The following is a 21,798-nucleotide window of genomic DNA, read 5'->3' as shown; positions in this document are numbered from 1 at the left end:
TGGGGGTAGTGAGAATTTTGTGCGTTTTAAAGAGGCTTGCAAACTCCATTTTCGCCTTCTTCCCCATTCTTCTGGTGATGAAGAAAGGAGGGTGGGGATCATTGTATCGCTGCTCAGGGGTATCGCTCAGTCTTGGGCCTTTTCGCTACCGGAGGGGGCACGGCCCCTCCGCTCAGTGGATGAATTCTTTTTAGCCCTGGGTCAGATATATGATGATCCGGATCGTATTGCTCTGGCTGAGTCTAGACTACGTCTGTTATGCCAGGGTAAACAATCCGCAGAGATATACTGCTCCGAATTTCGGAGATGGGCAGCTGATACTGGTTGGAATGATGCTGCACTCCAAAGTCAATTTTGACATGGTCTTTCAGAGGGATTGAAAGATGCATTTTCCTTTCATGAGAGGCCTATCTCCTTGGACTCTGCTATGTCTCAGGCCGTTCGTATTGACAGGCGTCTTAGAGAGAGACGAGAGATCTCTCCTTCCTGTCCTACTCAGTCTCGGAACAGTGCAGCGGTCTCATCCTGTGCGCAGGAGTCTCAGTCGCTGTCAGCCCCTTCTGAGCAGGAGCCCATGCAGCTGGGGTTGATTGCCTCTGACAATAGAAGATTCAGTCCGCATGGGAGGGTTTGTTTTTGTTGTGGAGGTATAAATCATTTGGCAAATGTTTGTCCCTCAAGGAGATTCAGGCAGTTTTCTGGGAGTAATAAAGAGACAAAAAGGAAAAAATCTTTTAAAAATGTTCCGTCTGTTACTATTGGCAGGGTTGAGGCGGAAATTGAAGGTTTTCCGTTTGCTTGTAGTTCCCGTTTTGTCCTGCCTGCTAGGGTGGCGCTAGAGAGCAAGAGCATTTTTTGTGAGATTTTTGTGGATAGTGGAGCAGCTGTCAACCTCATTGATAATCAATTTGCAATAACTCATGGTTTCCAGGTATGCACTTTGGGAAGGGATATTCCTGTTTTTGCTATTGATTCAGCTCCATTTCTCAGAAATCATTAAAGGGCATAGTTCACAATATCCGTTTAATTGTGAGTGATGCTCATGTTGAGGATGTGTCATGTTTCGTCCTTAACGGTTTGCCTACTCCTCTAGTGTTGGGGCTACCCTGGCTCACTAAACATAACCCCACCATTGATTGGCAAGCGAGGCAAATAAATGGTTGGAGTAACTTTTGCAGAGAGAATTGCCTCATAACATCTGTTTCTGAGGTTTCTACTAAGACTGTACCACCTTTCCTCTCTGAATTTTTGGATGTCTTCTCTGAGAGTGGAGTTCAGGGTTTGCCTCCGCACAGGGAGTATGATTGCCCTATTAATCTCATCCCAGGCGCCAAGCTGCCTAAATCTCGTTTATACAATCTCTCCCAACCTGAGAGGGTCGCTATGCGGGCTTATATCTCTGAGAGTTTGAGAAAAGGACACATACGACCCTCGAAGTCACCTGTTGCCGCTGGTTTTTTCTTTGTTAAGAAAAAAGATGGTTCTTTAAGACCTTGTCTGGATTTCAGGGAGCTGAACAGTATCACTATTCGTGATCCTTATCCGCTTCCTCTGATCCCGGACCTGTTTAACCAGGTTGTTGGGGCTAAAGTCTTTTCCAAATTAGACCTAAGAGGGGCATACAACCTGGTTAGGGTCAGAGAAGGAGACGAATGGAAGACGGCTTTCAATACCCCTGAGGGCCATTTTGAGAATTTGGTTATGCCTTTTGGTTTGATGAATGCCCCAGCCGTATTTCAGCATTTCGTCAACAGCATTTTTTATCATTTAATGGGAAAATTTGTATTAGTGTATTTGGATGACATTTTGATTTTTTCTCCTGATTTCAAGACTCATAAGGAACACTTACGTCAGGTCTTGCTCATTCTGCGGGAGAATAAATTATATGCGAAACTGGAAAAATGTGTGTTTGCGGTTCCAGAAATCCAATTTCTGGGGTTTCTTGTCTCCGCTTCTGGTTTTCGCATGGACCCCGAGAAGGTCCGCACTGTGCTTGAGTGGGAGCTTCCTGAGAACCAGAAGGCGCTGATGCGTTTTTTTGGGCTTTGCCAATTATTACAGGAAATTTATTTTGAATTATTCCTCTGTTGTTAAACCACTCACTGATATGACCAGAAAGGGGGTAGATTTTTCTTCCTGGTCGGTAGAGGCGCGTAAGGCCTTTTCTAATATCAAGGAGAGTTTTGCTTCCGCTCCCATCCTAGTACAACCTGATATTTCGTTACCCTTCATAGTTGAGGTTGATGCTTCTGAGGTAGGGGTGGGTGCGGTCTTGTCTCAGGGTTCCTCTCCTGCCAAATGGCAACCGTGTGCCTTTTTCTCAAAGAAACTCTCCTCCGCAGAGAGAAATTATGATGTGGGAGATAGGGAATTGTTGGCCATCAAGTTTGCTTTTGAGGAATGGCGCCATTGGCTAGAGGGAGCCAGACACCCTATTACCGTGTTTACTGACCATAAAAATCTGGCCTATTTGGAGTCAGCCAAGCGTCTGAACCCGAGACAGGCCAGATGGTCTTTGTTCTTTTCAAGGTTTAATTTTGTTGTTACGTTCCGCCCTGGGGTTAAGAATGTGAAGGCAGATGCCCTGTCACGTTGTTTTCCAGGAGGTGGGAATTTTGAAGACCCGGGTCCCATTTTGGCTGAAGGTGTGGTGGTCTCTGCTCTTTTTCCTGAATTGGAGGCAGAGGTGCAGGCAGCCCAGTCAGAAGCTCCTGATCTTTGTCCTCCTGGGAGGTTGTTTGTGCCTCTCGCTTTGAGACACAAGATTTTTAAAGAACACCACGACACGGTCCTTGCTGGGCACCCGGGGGCAAGAGCCACACTGGATCTCATCGCTCGGAGATTCTGGTGGCCTGCGCTTCGTAAGTCGGTTGAGGGTTTTGTGGCAGCTTGCGAGACTTGCGCTCGTGCCAAGGTCCCTCATTCACGGCCATCAGGTCCTCTCCTTCCTTTGCCCATTCCTTCCCGTCCTTGGACACATCTGTCCATGGACTTCATAACGGACTTGCCTCGTTCCTCGGGGAAGTCTGTGATTCTGGTGGTGGTGGACCGTTTTAGCAAAATGGTGCATTTTATCCCTTTCCCTGGTTTGCCCAATGCTAAGACGCTGGCGCAGGCATTTATTGACCACATTGTCAAATTGCATGGGATTCCTTCAGACATAGTCTCTGATAGGGGCACGCAGTTTGTTTCCAGATTCTGGAAGGCTTTCTGTTCTCGCTTGGGGGTTCGGTTGTCATTCCCTTCTGCTTTCCATCCGCAGTCGAATGGCCAGACAGAGCGCGTCAATCAGAATCTGGAGACATATCTGCGCTGTTTTGTGGCAGAGAATCAGGAGGATTGGTGTTCTTTTTTGTCCCTTGCTGAGTTTGCTTTAAATAACCGTCGTCAGGAGTCCTCTGATAAGTCACCATTTTTTGGTGCATATGGGTTCCATCCGCAGTTTGGGACTTTCTCGGGAGAGGGCTCTTCTGGTTTGCCTGATGAGGACAGATTCTCCTCGTCTTTGTCATCTATTTGGCAAAAGATTCAGGATAATCTAAAGAGCATGAGTGAGAGATATAAGCGTGTGGCGGATAAGAGACGTGTGCCTGGTCCGGACCTGAATGTTGGTGATCTGGTGTGGTTGTCTACCAAGAATATCAAATTGAAGGTTCCCTCCTGGAAGTTGGGTCCTAGGTTTATTGGGCCTTACAAGATCCTGTCTGTCATCAATCCTGTTGCCTACCGTCTTGATCTTCCTCAGACTTGGAAGATCCATAATGTTTTTCATAAGTCCTTATTGAAACCTTATGTTCAACCTATTGTACCCTCGCCTTTGCCTCCTCCTCCGAATATGGTTGATGGAAATCTTGAATTTCAGGTCTCTAGGATTGTGGATTCTCGTCTTGTCCGCGGTTCCCTCCAGTACCTCGTTCATTGGGAGGGTTATGGTCCTGAGGAGAGGATGTGGGTCCCAGTGACGGACATTAAGGCCTCTCGTCTCATCAGGGCTTTCCATAGGTCCCATCCTGGGAAGGTGGGCCCTGGGTGTCCGGAGTCCACTCCTAGAGGGAGGGGTACTGTCACAGCCAGACAGCTGAGAAGCGCTCACAGGAGCTTCTCAGATCCTCCTCCTTGAATTTCTTTGTTTTGGTTTAGTTTCTCATCTCGTTAGTCTATCTCAGCTGTCATGCAGTCAGACTGATCGCTACCCTTTAAGTTCCTCCCCATAATGCAGTAGTGTGCGGCTGATACAACTTCCTGGAGTGTGTGTGCATGCTGTTCCCAGTTCCCAGTCCTCAGTCGTCAGTCGTCTGCAGATAAGTGCTGTTTATGTATTTATGTTTTTGTCTTTTCTGGATCCAGGTGACCCTGACTCCCTCCGTGTCAGTGTAGGGAGCCGGTGGTCGTGTCCCTTCACTATTGTAGGGTCTTCAGGTAATAGATAGCCGAGGAACGTGGATATGCGGCCATCCACCTTTGGGGTGTTCGCATAGGCTGAGCAGTGAGGGAGAGCGGCAGCTCTATTGCAGGGGTCTCCCTTTGTTCCCTAGTTGTGGATCCAGAGAGACATTGTTTATATGGTATTGTCTTGTTTCCTGTACACCATCCGTGACAATATCAGAGTCAACAAGTCGGCTCATCACAAGGTCTATCAGTTCTAGCGCGAGAAACACAGAAGTGGAGGTGGTTCGTATGCACCGTGCGACACACATTAGGCTACTTTCACACTAGTGTTTTTACTGGATCCGGCAGGGTGCAGCAAAAATACTTCCGTTACTGATAATACAACCGTCTGCCTCTGTTATGAACGGATCCGGTTGTATTCTCTTTAACATAGCCAAGACAGATCCATCATTAACTGCATTGAAAGTCAATGGAGGACGGATCAGTTTTCTATTGTGTCAGAGAAAACGGGTCCGTCCCCATTGACTTGCATTGTAGGTCATGACGGATCCCTCTTGCTCCGCATCCCAGGACGGAAAGTAAACTGCAGCATGCTGCGGTTTGCTCTCCGGTATGAGAACGGAATGTAATGCATTTTGGAGCACTCCATTCTGTTCATTTACGTTTTGTCCCTATTGACTATGAATGGCGAGAAAACGGATGCATTTTTTTCCGGTATTGAGACCCTATGACGGATCTAAATACCGGAAAATATTAACACTAGTGTGAATGTAGCCATACACAAGTCTGGAATGGTGGCCCAAAAAAAGGTGAAGAAGTCTCAGCTTCAATATCATCATAAGAAGCGTCAGCTCGAGTTTGCAAAAAAGTACAAACAGTGGACAGTATGAGATTGGAAAATGGTGATTTGGAGCGATGAGACAAAAGTAAGTAGACTGGGCTCTGATAGGTGCAAATGGGTCTGGAAGAAACAAGGGAAAAGGGGGCTAATGGGTCGAGAAATTGAAGGAACTGTCAAGTTCGGTGGATGAAGCCTGATAATATGGGCTTGTTTCGCAGCCAAAGGCGTTGGATACTTGACCAGGATCAATGGTGGTCTCAATGCTGAGCTACATGTGAGTATCCTACATATGAGTATCCTACAAGAGAAGTTACTTTGTACACTCGAAGTACTATGGGTATGAAAAAGATGACATAGTGTTCCAGAAGGAAAACGACCCGAAGTATACGTCGAGATTGGGGAAGAAATGGTTCAATGACAATGAAGTTGAGGTGCTGGATTGACCCCCCACGGTCCCCAGACCTGAACCCAATCGAACACTTGAAAAGCTGTATTTGAACCCAAGTGAGTCGACCAGGCTGCACCGACATTGGGAACGTCTAGCAGAGACCTGGGAACAGATTTCGGTCGAGACATGCTTGAATCTGATCGAGAGCAACCCCAGAAGGATTCAGGCAGTGGTGAAAGCCAAAGGTGGATTTACAAAATACTAAAATAAAATAATAAAAATAAATATTTTGAATTTTAGGAGCAAAACAGTAACAATGCAATGATAAGAATCTGCATAACTGATCATATGAAAAATAGTTGCAAGTCCAATTTATGTATGAGATAGCCAAGATGAGTGTCTATAAAATGATGGGAGTCTCAGGTTCGAAGCTGTAGTGGATGGTGAGATATGGAGCCTGAAGGTCAAAAGTTCTAAACATTGTTACCCTTTTACTCAGTGTACCTGTATAGATATAATGTATTTCTTGCCCTATAAGAGGCCCTATAAATGTCAGCGCATTTTTTTGGCGAATACTATTGGATATTACTATCCTTGAGGGGTTAATAGTTGTGTATTCTGCCTGTGGATGGCTCTCTGCAGAACACGTGGCATCTGACCTGTCATGAACTTACCCAGCCGTGTTCCTGCGCTGGCAGCTTCTCCACTCAGCAGTCGCTGTTCTGATCAGTGCAGCAGAGCTGGTGGAGATGTAGGGCGGCACATGACCAGGAGAGCTGCCATGCTGACCAGCCAAGATCCAGCTACCAGTGAGTATGGACACCACGCCAATTAGGTCCCTGGCCTGGAGTCCAATCCCAGAGCTTGGAGGTGGATTTAGTGAAAGGGGTATTCCGGTTACAGAAAGTTATTGCCTGTCCACAGGATAGGATATAATTATTATATCGTTGGGGTCCTACCACTGGCATTTCTGCACCGTATCCGCACCAAAATCCGTAATTTCAAACAATGTTTTTTGGTGCGAATTTGATGCAGTTTTGCTGCAGATCTCACCATTCATTGGAAAAGGGTGAAATCCGCAGCTTAAACCACAAACACAATTGACATGCTGCGGATTTGGAAATCCGCATGGCGGATCAATTTCCACACAGAAAAGATCCGCAAAGTGTGTACATTCCACAACATGTGCAGGTGGCCTTAGGCTGCCTACACACAATGCGGATTATGTGTGTTCTATACGGAAAAATCACAGCATAAGGGTGCATTCACACGACCGTAAGTGTTTTGCGGTCCTTATACAGTACTAGCAAAGGGTATGCTATTACACAAATCTTATGTACACTTTGCCACATAAGCGATAAATAATATGGATTTACGTGTGGTTTTGGTGCGAAATTCAAGCTGTATTTCTGCTCATAAATCTGCACCATGTGTAGCCACCCTTTAAGCTTCCTGCCCCCTGGTGCAGGCTGACAAACAGAAATTCTGCGTGAGATTTTGGCGCTGACTTCTGTGGGTTTCCACAAACTACCGCATGAAACCACATAAACTATTGGCATGATGTGGTTTATTAAATCTGGAGGGCAGGTCAAGATCTGCACAGAAAAAAAAGCTAAGTGGACATAAGATTTGTTTAATCCCCTTCACTTTGCTGGTACCGTATTACGCCGTGGGTTTCCCACACAAAAATCTGTGTAGGAAAAAATGTGTGTAATCCGCAACGTGTGCAGGTAGCTTTAGGCCCCTTTCACACGAGTGTTCTGCGCGGGTGCACCTGCACTAAACCCCGACCCATTCATTTCAATGGGTCTGTGCACATGAGCGTTGTTTTTCACGTATCATTTCTGTGTTGCGTTAGAATCGCAGCATGTTCTATATGGTGCGTTTTTCACGCAGCCCTGGCCCCATAGAACTGAATGGGGCTTCAGTCAAAAACGCATTGCATCTGGATGTAATCCGAAAGCAGTCCAGATGCAATGAGTTTTTTCTCTGATGGTTGCTAGTAGATGTTGTTGGTAAATCTTCCGTTTTTTTTCACACGTGTGAAAAACGCATCAAAGCTGATTGCACCGTGCGGAAAAAACTGAAACGCTGAACGCAATTGCAGACAAAACTGACTGAATTTGGTGCGAGTTTCACTGAACACATCCTGACGCAATCCGCATTGTTCGTGTGAAAGAAGCCTAAGGGTCCTTAGGCCTCATGCACACGACCATGGTGTGTTTTGCGGTCCGCAAAACACGGACAGCTTTTAATATAAATGCCTATTCTTGTCCGCAAAGCGCAGACAAGAATAGGACATGTTATATTTTTTTAGCGGGGCCATGGAATGGAGCAACGGATGCGAACAGCACACGGAGTCCGCATCCGAGCCGCCAAAACGGCGGCTCGGATGCGGACCAAAACAACGGCTGTGTGCATGAGGCCTTACACACATAAATTTAGCACTGGATGTTTTTACCTATGAAAAAATGCCACAATAAGTGCTGGCTTTTCTTTTTTGCCACCTACAGCTTTTTGGCTTTTTTTTCTGCCCTACTGCACACAGTGGCTCAGATTTCCTAATCTTGTAGACGGTGTAAGCGTAGACCGGCTATCTAGACCCGCACCAGATTTATCACAGGGCTCAGGCTGGATGATAAATGAGGTGCGGGGTGTAGGAAAGCGCAAGCGGCCGTCATTGACGGAAGATATGTGTCACCGAGATTCCTGGCCTGGGTGAGGTAAGGGCCGGTAATTTTAGGTGTCAGCGGCAGATAGTGCTGACTGACACTATTGGTTATTTAGTATGGCTGTAAAGCCGATCCGGGCCGGCTCTTACTGGGAGCAGCCAAAGTGCAGGGTGGGTGGCTACTCAACACGTTCCAGGCTGGGTTTTGGTTTGGGATAAAAACCCAGCCAGCAGTCTCAGCTGGCTGGATTATCCTCCATCTGATAGTGGAGCTTTGCCAGTTTGGGTGTTGGAGCCCGAGAGTTTGGGCTAGGGGCCAGGAGCCCGGGACTAAGGCCTGCTATGTTGTTTGGAGAAAAAGCATGTGGACCTCTGCTTCACCCAAGGACTTATGTGTTGCTGCCTGGTGTGAACAAACACTAGACTCAAGGTGACTGTTTTTCCCTGAAACCTCCTTTTTTCTTGTCACTTTACGTATGTGTGAATAAAACACTGCACTGTTTAAGTTAAAGGCGTTGTCATTGCCTCTGTACTGCGTCCGCAAGCCTGTCTACCAGAGCAAATCCCCACAGGGGATAGACACTTTTCTCTGACTCTATACCAACTATTGGTTGGCTTAGGCCTCCTGCACACGAACGTGTGATGCCCATTGCCGTATTGTGGACCGCATTTGCGGATCTGCAATACACAGGTGCCGTTCCGTGGGCAATCCGCATCACGGATGAGGACCCATTCACTTCAATGGCTCCGCAAATCCGGAGATGTGGAACGGTGCCGAACGGAACCCTACGGAAGCACTACGGAGTGCTTCCGTGGGGTTTCCTCCCGTACTTCCGTTCCGCAAAAACATAGAACATGTCCTATCTTTTTGCGGAACAGGCGGATCACGGACCGTATAAAGTGAATTGTAGGGCAGCAAAAAATGCAGACAGCGCATGGATCTCATCTGCGTGCTGTTCGCATCCATCCTTGCGGCCGGTGGCGCACCGACAGGGGGTGTTCAACGGGTCTGGACCCGGCCTAGAACCATTAATTTATTTATTTTTTCATTCAGGGCCACACCGCCGATCGTCACAGGCGGCGCAGCCCTGGATATAATTGGGGGTGGTGGCCGGGCTGCAGCAATACGAGTTGAGCGCTTCCATTGTGGAAGTGCTCATCTCCAAATTCATCTGTATCGCCGTCCTCTGGACAGTGATACAGATGGGTGTGTTGCGGCGGGGCAGAGGAGGGAGAGGCATCTCCCTTCCCCATTCTTCTTATAGGCTGCAGGCAGACGTCATTATCATCGCACCGCCTGAGCCAGGCAGCATACAGCGCAGGACACAGGCTGGAAGAGGCCTGCTATGCATGGCTGACAGCCGCATACAGGTAAGTATTAATGTTTATTTTTATTTTTATAGATGGCACAATATTGGAAAGAACCATGGGGGCATCTAGGGGCATATTTTTTTTTTTACTTGCACATTATAGGGGGCACCTGGTGGCTCTAAATGGGCATTTCTTACTGGCCCATTTTTCTATTTTTTTTTTTTGGGGGGGGGGGGGCACTAGGGGGAGAGGAGCACTATGGGGGGCATCTGGAGACATTTCTTACTGGCACACTATGGGGGAGAGGAGCTCTATAGGGGCATCTGGTGTCTCTAAAGGGGCATTTTTTTACTGGCACATTATAAGGGGCACTACAGCATCAGGTGTAAAGAAATATGCATAGCAATCTGTCTACAGAAGAACAGGAAGCAATGAGGGATCTAATAGATAATGACAATCTAGTCATAAAACCTTCGGACAAAGGAGGGAATATTGTCCTCTTGGAGAAGAAATATTACGAACAGATGATAATGAAATTGCTTAATGAGAACAGCACATATAAAGAACTAAGTACAGATCCCACTGAAAAATATGTGTTGGAACTAAAAAAACTTTTAAAAAATGCCAAAGATAGGAATCGAATCACAAAAGAAGAATTTAAGGTCATGTTAAGATCACAGCCTACCATAGCTACCTTCTATGCCATCCCAAAAATTCACAAACAAAGGGAACCAATTCCAGGTAGACCCATAGTCTCGGGTAACCAAAGCCTATGCGAAAACATTAGTGAATATGTAGAACAGGTCATTTCACCATTTGTGAGGACATTGCTGTCGTATCTTAGAGACACCAAGGATACTGTCGTTAGGTTGCAGGAGATCCAAGTAAATTCACATACATTCATTGCTAGCCTCGATGTAGAGGCACTATACATGAGCATCCAACACCATCTGGGAATACAAGCAGTTCAACACTACCTTAATACCAAAGGAACACAGTTCTATGAGCACAATGAGTTTGTTATTTCACTTTTAAAGTTTTTGTTGGAGCACAATTATTTTATGTTCAATGGTAAATATTATTTACAGACCACGGGAACTGCTATGGGCACAACTTGTGCACCTAGCTTTGCCAACTTATTTTTAGGGTGGTGGGAAGATAGAGTAGTATTCACTGACACTATGGATAGTTACACACAGCACATATTATTTTGGGGTCGTTATATTGACGATATTTTAATTTTTTGGGATGACACTCAAACACAATTTCACCAATTTGTTAGTCAACTTAATGACAACCAAATTGGTATGAAATTTGCAGCCGAAATTCACAAGAGCACTCTCAATTTTTTGGATCTCAAACTTACTTTGCAACCTGACGGCAGTATCCAAACTGAAATATATCGTAAACCAACGTCGACAAATAACTTGTTACACTGGCAAAGCTTTCACCCTGATCCCTTAAAGAAAGGGATTCCTGTGGGGCAGTACCTTAGGGCCAGGCGGAACTGCTCCACAGAGGAGGCATTCGAAAAAGAATGCAGTGTACTCTATTCACGATTCTATGATAGAGGCTATTCTAAGAAATGCCTGCATAGAGCATACAATAAGGCAAAAAAGGTAGCAAGATTGGACCTATTGGCAGGTAGACCCCAACAACAAGGTGAGAAAATCATACGCTGCATAGGAACCTATGACACAGAACATAGAGCCATACAACAAATTCTGAGACGACACTGGCATATTCTGCAAGCCGATATCGATTTACAACATGTGATACCAAAATATCCAGCAGTAACATATAGAAGAGGACGCAATTTGAGAGAGATGTTAGTCCATAGCCACTATCAATCCCATAGAACAGCTACGAAAACGACCTGGCTGAACCACAAGGGATCATATCCCTGTGGGGATTGTACCTTTTGTGGTCGGATGAAAGTGACAAAAACATTCATAAATCCAATGAACGGAAAAAACTATGAAATAAGAGACTACATCAACTGCAAGACAAAAGGAGTCGTGTATGTCATAAAATGTGAATGTCCCAAGCTATATGTTGGGAAGACTACTCAGGAATTAAGAAGGCGAATCTCGAGACACCTGAGCAGCATTAACACGGGAGAAGACACCAGCCTAGCCAGACACATGAGAGAGAAACACAGAGGCAAAAGTACAGATTTTAAATTTTGGGGACTGATGAGAGTAAAATCAGGCCCACGAAAAGGAGATATAGGCAAAAAACTCCAACAGGAGGAGACAAAGTAGATTTACCTGCTTGAAAGCCTGGCTCCAAAGCGCCTGAACGAAGGCTTCACATATTCGTCCTTCCTGTAGATATGAACCCCCACCTAGGAAAAAAATGGAAAATGAATTATCAAAACACCAATAATATGTATAATAACAAAGAAAATATGTAAAAGAAAATGGAGCAACCTACCGGATGGAAGACCTAGGAATAATGTAATAATAATACGAAAATGAAGGGGACCTCGTTTGAGGGAAAAGCTTAGAGGAACTGGTAGGCCAAAATACGGACCCTAATAGAGGTTAAACAGTGATTGGTTCACTAACACCATAAATTCATCCCGTAAGTCAGGAGGTGAGTATGATAAATCCAATGGTAATTAGGAAACACATAGCTCACCAATATAAAAATCTATCCACTAGGCCGCAGAATAATGACTGGGACCAGGAAATATAAGTAAAATGAATCTACCACTACCTGGTACAAACAAGGGACTAATATGTAGATCATACATTGACTAGGACAAGAGTCTAGAGGATAATGGTACAATTAAAAACAGGGACATATATCTTGATAGACCCCAACCCATGACTCCAGACATTTCCATTCAGAAGACAAAGTGGAGTATGGATACCCAGCCCAGACATGGGTTGCTGGGACCATTGGGAATCTATCACAAGTAACTATACATTGTAAGAAATATAGAAGTAGCCTGAAGTCTGCACTAGCCTTCAGATTGACGCCTCTACCCTGCGAGTCCACCTAGACAGTAAGATGGTCATCTTGGTGACTAGGTGCCTGGATATGAGCGGTGATGAGTGCTGAACTAGATAGCCAAAACACAGAAGGAAAATAGCAAATCAAGAGGATATCTGCAAATGTAGGGCTAACGTATAAGGCCACAGTAATCATAATGATATGAGCCCTGGACATTGACAACTTACATAAGTGGAGTAGTCTGGATAGATATGTGAACCAGGATCGACAATGCCAGAGACTAATTCCCAGGGCATGCCCCGAGACAAGCGCAGCATTGGGAAAGGGAATGATGGGAACGAAGTCAACAAGCATGCGCAGAAAGGTGGACCGAATAAAAGGTGAAGTCCCAGAGCGCGCGCCGTGGAAAGCGCAGCATGTGAAATCGGAGCGCAGATGAACTAAGTCGACGGACATGCGTAGTTAATCGGCCCCAAAAATATTCTAAGTTCCAGAGCATGCGCTATGAGAAGCGTAGTATGATGAATCCTAAACGCCGGGAACAAAGTCTATAGGCATGCGCAGTAGGGTGGAGACTGGAAAAAACCTAAGTCCACAGCACAGGCGCGGCGCAACCCTATGACGTCATAAAAATCATGGGTCGAACGTAGATAGGCGGAGCCGGTGGGAGGATGTAGTTCCGGCACGCCACCTATCAGCTCCCAACCAGAGGTCCCAATTACACCCACAGGCGGCATGCACACTGATGACATCACAAACAAAGGTCTCATAAGCCATTTGGGAGGAGACACGCTCACACTCTGCCCTAACCCCTGAAGACGCCGGTCACGGCGAAACATGTCGGGGGGCAGCGTGAGGCTTCAATTTTAATACAGTGCATGTTGCAGCCCCAAACAGCATAAGGGGAATCGCAACATTGAACATACAGAACGCTGGCAGCGCGCAGCCAGTTACCCAGTAGTGACCTGTACCCTGCACCTAGTAAGGGGGCGCTGTATAACACTATAGCAAACTAAATAGATGAGTGAGGACTGCGATGCACTGGAATTTTAATATTTAGTTGAGTTAGCAAATACCTTTTTACAAGCATACCAATAAAAGTTAAGTATTAGGTCTATGAGTAGGTGCTGGATTAATAGGTGTAAATTAGTCCTTTGGACATTAGTAATTATTATTTTTGTGGAAAAACACCGCATCCAGCACAAAGGGAAGTTTAGTTTTGCTCCACTACAGCATCAGGTGGCACTAAGGGGGCATTTTTTACTGGCACATTATTGGAGGCACTATAGGGGAGAGTGGCACTATGGGGCATCTGGTGGCACGATAGGGACATTATTTACTGGCACATTATGGGGGGCACTATGGGGGAGAGGAGCACTATGAGGGCATCTGGTGGCTCTAAAGGGAATTTTTTTACTGGCACATTATAAGGGGCACTACGGCATCAGGTGGCACTAAGGGGGCATTTTTTACTGGCACATTATGGGAGACACTATAAGGGAGAGTGGCACTATGGGGCATCTGGTGGCACTATAGGGACATTATTTACTGACACATTATGGGGGCACTATGCTAGAGAGGGGCACTATGGGGGCATCTGCTGGCACTAAAGGGGCATTTTTTTTACTGGCACATTATGGGGGCAACTGGTGGCTCTAAAGGGGCATTTCTTACTGGCCCATTTTTTTTTGGGGGGGGGGGCACTTCTTATTGGCACATTATGGGGGGCACTAGGGGGAGAGAAGCACTATGGGGGCATCTGGAGACATTTCTTACTGGCACATTATGGGGGGCACTATGGGGGAGAGGAGCTCTATAGGGGCATCAGGTGGCTCTAAAGGGGCATTTTTTTACTGGCACATTATAAGGGGCAGTACGGCATCAGGTGGCACTAAGGGGGCATTTTTTACTGGCACATTATGGGAGGCACTATAGGGGAGAGTGGCACTATGGGGCATCTGGTGGCACGATAGGGATATTATTTACTGGCACATTATGAGGGGGGCACTATGGGGGAGAGAAGCACTATGAGGGCATCTGGTGGCTCTAAAGGAGATTTTTTTTCTGGCACATTATAAGGGGCACTACGGCATCTATCTGGGGAGAGTGGCACTATGGGGCATCTGGTGGCACTATAGGGACATTATTTACTGACACATTATGGGGGCACCATGCTCGCATCTGGTTGCACTAAAGGGGCATTTTTCCTAACACAGAGGGGCACTATGGGGGAGAGAAGAACTATGGGGGCATCTGGTGGCACTAAGAAGGGGCATTTTTTACTGGCACATTATGGGGGAGAGGAGCACTATAGGGGCATTTACTGGGTCACTATATAGGGGTATTTTATACTGGCATACATTATGGGGACATTAGCTCAACTGCGGGCACTAAGCGGGGGTATTTCTTGTACTGTCATATTATAAGGAGAATTATTACTACTAGGGGGCATTATGGTGAGCTTTACTACTACTGGGGGGCTATGAGGAACATGATTACTAGTATGGGCCCTATGGGGGCATTATTACTACTAAGTGCGCTCTGGCAGAGAATTATTTCTATTGGTGGGATTTTGGGGAGCACTGTTACTTTGGGGGCACCCTGGCATAGTATCAGCTTAGCACAGTTATTTTTGGGGGACTTTATGTTTATACTATTAGTGTCTGGGACACTATTTACTGGATGCAGTTTTTTCTTTTTAGAGCACGGTGTGCCAATAATTATTGAAGGGGGCACTATCTATGTGGTACTAGTATTTTCAGGGGGTCTGTTTCTGCAGTATAGTATTGGGGGTGGCAGGGAAGGGTGTTCAGAAGATGTGAAGATGATGGAAAAGTGGGAAACTAATGTCTGTTTGTCAATCTCTGCAGAGACGGGAGATGGCTGAACAATCATCATGGCGGTCTGGTCTGATTGGAGAAGATGAGGAAAGAGAACGTCTACATCAGAGGAGACGTCACTGAATGTAAGAGGTATGGGGCGCTGTGTAGGAGAGGAGATGCTGCGGCTCCTTTCCCCTGCCATTTTCAGAAGGAGGATTCAGAGCTGGGTAGCTATAAGCATGGTGGTGCATTTTGTGGATCGGCGGTTTGTGAACTGCAAAACAGATATGGCGGTGTGAGGCCTTACTGATATTTTGTGACAGGACACTAAATAAAAGGGACACGTAGATTACACTATATGAGGGAGATTTATCAAAACAGGTGTAAAGGAAAACTGGCTTAGTTGCCCGTTGCAACCAATCACATTGAGCCTTACATTTTCTAAAGGACCTGTGAAAAATTAAAGGTGGAATCTGATTGGTTGCTATGGGCAACTAAGCCAGTTTTGATAAATATCCCCCTATGTATCAGTGTATTCCAATAGACTGCATCTATTTCACTACAAGCCTGTGTCCCCACTCCCAGCATTGTTACTCCCAAATCTGATCGCAATCTTTAGTCAGCGCAGGTATGACTCTAGCACCTTCTTTCCTGCGGTAGCGCACTAGGACCGCGCTGCCTCCTAGCAACACCCAGCCGGCGCTAGGACCGCGACGCCTTCTATCAGCAGCCGGCGGTCTGTAGGACCGCGCCGTTCCCTCCATTTCCAGGCCAGGCCGCCTCCCACTCTCCTGTGCTCAGTCCGCGCCGTGTTCGTGTCCCGCAGCATGGAGTACGAGTGGAAGCCGGACGAGCAGGGGCTCCAGCAGATCCTGCAGCTGCTCAAAGAGTCCCAGTCCCCGGACACGACCACGCAGAGATCCGTGCAACAAGTATCCTTCCTCCAGACTATGGCGTTGCTGCCGGGCGGGCGCTTCAGTGCCGGCGACAGGGCGGAGGAGGAGGCGCCGCGGCCTGTGCTCTGCCGCCAGGGGTGAAATCTCCGCCCGTGTGCCGGGCGAAACCGGGCCCTAGAGAGCGCGGGCTGCGGCGTGGGAAGTGCGTGCTGAGGCCTGCCGTGCGGCCTCCGGGGCCGCAGCCTTCCCGCCACACCCGGCCTAGGCCTCGCCGCCCGCCCGTTACTTCGCGGGGCCCTGTGTAGGCGCTACCTGTGGCACTATCACCCCCAGGGTGCTCCCGGCTGGGGGTTGTAGTTGCCGGGGTACAATAGGATACCGGGTGAGATGGCGGACACCGACTGCTTATGGGACTTCTGTTCCTTGTTCACACTTGTCGGAGAAGCGGGTTTCTGCTGCCGGTGGATTTATATGGGGAAAGTTTCTGATGATCTGTGACTGTCATCCCTGGGGGGCACCCTAAAAGTATGGGGGGGGGGGGGGGGTAGCAGGCGGCTGAGGCTATGCCTCCTGACCCCTCCATATGTCATCTCTGGATCAGACATGTTGGAATTCAGCCTGCCTGATCCTTCCTGCTGAGCATGTGCTGCCCATTGGCTGATAGCGCTGGTGCCATGACTTGTCCTAGAAGAGCGCCCCCTGTGAGGCTGTGGAGGAACTTCTGGGGACACCTCAGGCACTGTTCACACCTGTCTCCCTTCATGTGCAGGGGGCGGCATCAGAGGACGAGGGTCCGGTGTCTAGGTACAAAATGTCACTTTACAACTGCAGCTGTGGAGAAACTACAACCCCCAACATGCTCCATTCACTTCTACAGGGGTTCTGACAAAAGCCAAGCGATTGTGCATGCTAGGAGTTGTAGTTTTACCATAGCCGTGGTGCCAGAGGTTGCTGATCCTTGTTGGATCGAGCTGGAAAGGACACTTGGGAGGGGCCTCATCTGTCACATCACCTGCTGTCTGGCTACTTTCACACTCGTGTTTTGTGCGGATCCATCATGGACGGATCCGTTCAGATAATACAACCGTCTGCGTCTGTTCAGAACGGATCCGTTTGTATTATCTGTATTGTAACATAGCCAAGACGGGTCCGTCTTGAACACCATTGAAAGTCAATGGAGGACGGATCCGTTTTCTATTGTGCCAGATTGTGTCAGAGAAAACGGATCCGTCCTGGCACACAATGTAAGTCAATGGGGACGGATCCGTTTGGCTCTGCTTCGTTAGGCGGACAGCGAAACGCTGCAAGTGGTGTCCGCCTCCAAAGCGGAATGGAGACAGAACGGAGGCAAACTGATGCATTCTGAGCGGATCCTTATCCATTCAGAATGCATCAGGGCAAAACTGATCCGTTTTGGACCGCTTGTGAGATCCCTGAACGGATCTCACAAACGGAAAGCCAAAGCGCCAGTGTGAAAGTAGCCTTACTGACCATACACCTGTTGATTTTTGACTGGCTGACAGCAGCTAAAGTCCTTTTCAGCTGAATGCTTGGTTTTAGGTATAGTTGTGTAGCGTTGCCCACTACTTTCTGCCGTGTTCCAGGCATCTCATGTGAGGAGGCTGTGTCTCGTGGTGCTTCGGGGAAGCTGTCCTCAGATGAGGCAGGCTGTGATGACGGGGCCAGTCCTTCGCTGTGCTTCACATGGTGATGAAATGGAACCGCTGGATGTTTCTAGTCCAGATCTACCGTCCATGCTGAAGTGGGCAACACAGAAATGTCCACTGTCAACCCCAGGGATGAGCGAATCACGCAGGTCAGACATTTACCGCCAGTGGGGTGGACTAGGGATGAGCGAATCGACTTTGGATGGAACAAAGTCGATTCACATGAAACCTCGTTCTAATACGAAGTTATTGTCTCGCGAGACTTCGTGCAATAACTAATAATAATTAATTTGTACTGTAAAGAACCATTTCCCGAACAAGGCACCACTTGGAACTGAACCTGAGTTTGGGAAATGGTTCTTTACAGTACAAATTAATTATTATTAGTTATTGCACGAAGTCTCGTGAGACAATAACTTCGGCTCATCAGAGCCAATACATTCTACTACTGTACGGAGCTCCTGCTCCGTACAGTATTAGAACGAGGTTTCATGCGAATCGACTTCTGATGTTTCATCCAAAGTCGATTCACTCATCCCTAGTCCACCCCATTGGCAGTAAATGTCTGACCTGCGTGACCTATAGAAGTATGATCTCTCCTGGTTTGGCCTTTGCTTCCCTCAACGATCCCGAGACCAAGAGAATCCATTTCTCCCAGTCTTGGTGATGGTTTGGAGGGGGCACATGGACACTTTTTATGGCCCTGAAACACCAAACCCTCTGGACTCTTTGTGCCCATCAAAGGGAATGTGTCGTTAGAAAATGACCTATTGTTTAAATCATGTTTTGATGTTTAACATATTTTTAAAGGAATTTTGATATTTGTAATTTTCCATGTCAAGATCTATGTTTAAACAAAAACCATAAATCCAGCAGTTTTCGCGCTGACCACTAAACCTAATAATTGGCGCCACTTCTTGCTCTGTACAGATCGCTTTACTACAGTTATCTGCTTATCCGTCATTCTAATCCTGCCTGTAATGATATCACCTGTGTATAGATAAGACAGTATCTTATCTATAAGATAAGTCAGGATCCATTTATTCTTTCCTTGTACAATGACCTCTGCACAGGTCACACAGGAAACTATCCGATAGAAGCCAGTGAGGTCCCCTCCTGTCCATTGTGTGTATGGCTCATGGGGCTGCCTTAAAGCAGTTTTCTTAAAGGGGCTGTCTCGCTTCTGCAAATGACATTTATCATGTAGAGAAAGTTAATGCAAGGCATTACTAATGTATTGTGATTCTCCATATTGCCTCCTTTACAGGTTGGATTCATTTTTCCATCACATTATACACTGCTCGTTTCCATGGTTACGACCACCTTGCAATCCAGCACAGGTGGTCGTGCTTGCATGCTATAGGAAAAGCTCCGGCCTGTGCGCTCCCGTGGGCCCAGCCACCAGAGAGGTCTGCTCCTTTTTCTATAGTGTGCAAGAACGGCAACCGTTTCTGGAGTGCAGGGTGGTTGTAACCATGGAAACAAGCAGTGTATAATGTGATGGAAAAATGAATCCAGCCAGCAAAGGAGGCAATATGGATAGTCACAATACATTAGTAAGTGCCTTGTATTAACTTTCTCTACATGATAAATGTCATTTGCTGAAGGGAGACGACCCCTTTAAGAACTGCAGTCAGAAAATAAAAACATTAGAAAAAAGGATGTGTTAGGCCTCATGCACACGGCCGTGCCGTTTTTTGCGGTCCGCAAACCGCGGATCCGCAAAAAACGGAAGCCGCCCGTGTTGCCTTCCGTAATTTGCGGAACGGGCGCCGGCAATATAAATGCCTATCCTTGTCCTGAAAAGCGCGGACAAGAATAGGACATGTTATATTTTTTTAGCGGGGCTGCGGAACAGAGCCATGGATGCGGACAGCACACGGAGTGCTATCCACATCTTTTACGGCCCCATTGAAGTGACTGGGTCCGCATCCGAGCTGCCAAAACGGCGGCACGGATGTGGACCCAAACAACGGTTGTGTGCATGAGGCCTTTCTATGTGGTTTTAAGTTACTGGCAGATAACATTTTTGGCGGCACATATCCTTTAGGCCTCATGCACACGACCGTTGTTTTATTTATTGACTTTCAATGGGTCCGTTGAAAACTCGTCTAATGCACCGTTTGTCATCCGCGTCCGTGGTTCCAGTCCGTCAAAAAAATATAACCTGTCCTATTTTTTTCACGGAAAACGGTTCGCGGACCCATTCAAGTCAATGGGACCGTGAAAAAACGCGGAGGCACACAAGATTGTCGTCCGCGCCCGTTTTTTTTTTTTCCCCTATCATTTGCATGGCAAACTTGACTTAGACTTTTTTTTTACTTTCCTTTATGTCTGGTGGTCCTCCAAAAATGAAGACACACGGAAACAAAAACGGATCACTGAACCCCGTTTTGCGGAACGGAACACAACAACGGTCGTGTGCATGAGGCCTAAAACGGTTTTCCAGGCTCCTGATACTGATGACAAGTCCTCTGGATATGTTATTAGTATCCTGGTCAGTGAGGGTCTGACACCCTGCTCCCGCAGGCACCGGTCCTAGCACTCTGAATGGAACAGAAAGCACACCTCCGTTCTTAGTGTAGTGGCCAAGCTAAGTACTACAGCTCTGCTCCTATTCCCATCAATGGAGCGGGCCCCAGCACGGCCACTACACTCTGAACGGAGCGTGTTCGGTCTGGTTCCAGAGGCTGCGGGGAACAGCTGATCGGTGGGGCTGGGGGGTGTCAGACTTCCACCGTTCAGATATTAAGGACCTATTCAGGAGCCTGGAAAACCCCTTTAATGGAGGCTGGTCTTGGTGACAGATCCCTTTTAGAGGAAGCTATTGGAAACATGACTTTTTTTTTTTTTTGCTGTGCCACAGATGGCAGTGGGATGACGGTGAAGGAAGAAGGAATCCTAGGATTAGAAGGGAACGGCATATGAACGGCTCTGATCTGGGATGACTCCTGGTAATCCTCAGTGCCGTCCAGCGCTCCAGCCGCACACTGTGCCCCTCACTAACTCCTCTGCTAAGCTGCTCATACACCTAGAAGTGATTGGTGGCCCAACCATCAGCTATCGCATGTCACCGGAGGGCGCTCGCTACTACTGGGAAAATATATTCCTACCACACATCGCCGGCATATTCACCTCTACTCCAGGCACGATGCCTTGTAGGGCTCGCACTGCTGAATGTAATACCATTACCTTAGTGATCCACTGCCTCTTTCTGGAGAAAAGGGATTTTTTTTTTCAACCCATTAAAACCAAATGGCGATGTAAACGTTTTTAATAATAATCTTTATATGGCGCCAACATATTCTGCAGCGTTTACAATTCAGCCAGGGAGAAGATAACCGCTCCCAGGACAAATTAAAGTCCCCACCTAGTTGAACTGAATCGCCTCATTAGCATATGTGCTGCCAAAACGAACGAGGACGACAGCGAACAAAAAGGGGGGGGGGGGGTTCTGATAAGCGGACAGACATCACTGGGGGCCGCACTGTAAGGTAATACAACTATTTCAATACATGTATCCTGGTGAAAGGTCCTCTTTAATGGGGCAGCCGGGCTGCTTTCTGCCTGAATCCATGCTGCAGATGTAAAAGTAGCTTTGGGCTGCCGGAAGTCTGGTCCGGCCGCAGCACGGCAAACATGCCGAGAGGCGGCCGGACTAAAACCGCAGCATGTTGTAGTTTTATTCCGGCTGCCTCTCGGCATGTTTGCCGTGCTTCTGCCGGAGCACCCACTACAGTTAATGGGGCGGCACGATGGACTCGCGGTAGCACGGAATTGGTCAGTTATTTCCATCAGTGATTGTGAACCAAAACCAGGCCTGGAGCCTCCACAGACATAAGGTGTAAGGGA

The 21,798-nt window shown here is 47.2% G+C and overlaps 1 protein-coding gene across 1 annotated transcript in view; it reads left to right on the top strand.

Moving 5' to 3' along the window:
- The first annotated feature begins 16,119 nt into the window (after positions 1–16,119).
- Positions 16,120–21,798, top strand: part of TNPO1 (transportin 1) — a 72,665-nt gene continuing 66,986 nt past the window's right edge. Inside the window, exon 1 of the mRNA XM_040421468.1 lies at positions 16,120–16,315. Coding sequence (XP_040277402.1) covers positions 16,211–16,315 — 105 coding nt within the window. The 5' untranslated portion in view covers positions 16,120–16,210. The remainder of the gene's footprint in view (positions 16,316–21,798) is intronic.

The sequence above is a fragment of the Bufo bufo genome, chromosome 2 (genome assembly GCF_905171765.1).
Source record: "Bufo bufo chromosome 2, aBufBuf1.1, whole genome shotgun sequence".
Lineage (NCBI taxonomy): Eukaryota > Metazoa > Chordata > Amphibia > Anura > Bufonidae > Bufo > Bufo bufo.
This window is presented reverse-complemented; position numbering and strand designations above follow the sequence as displayed.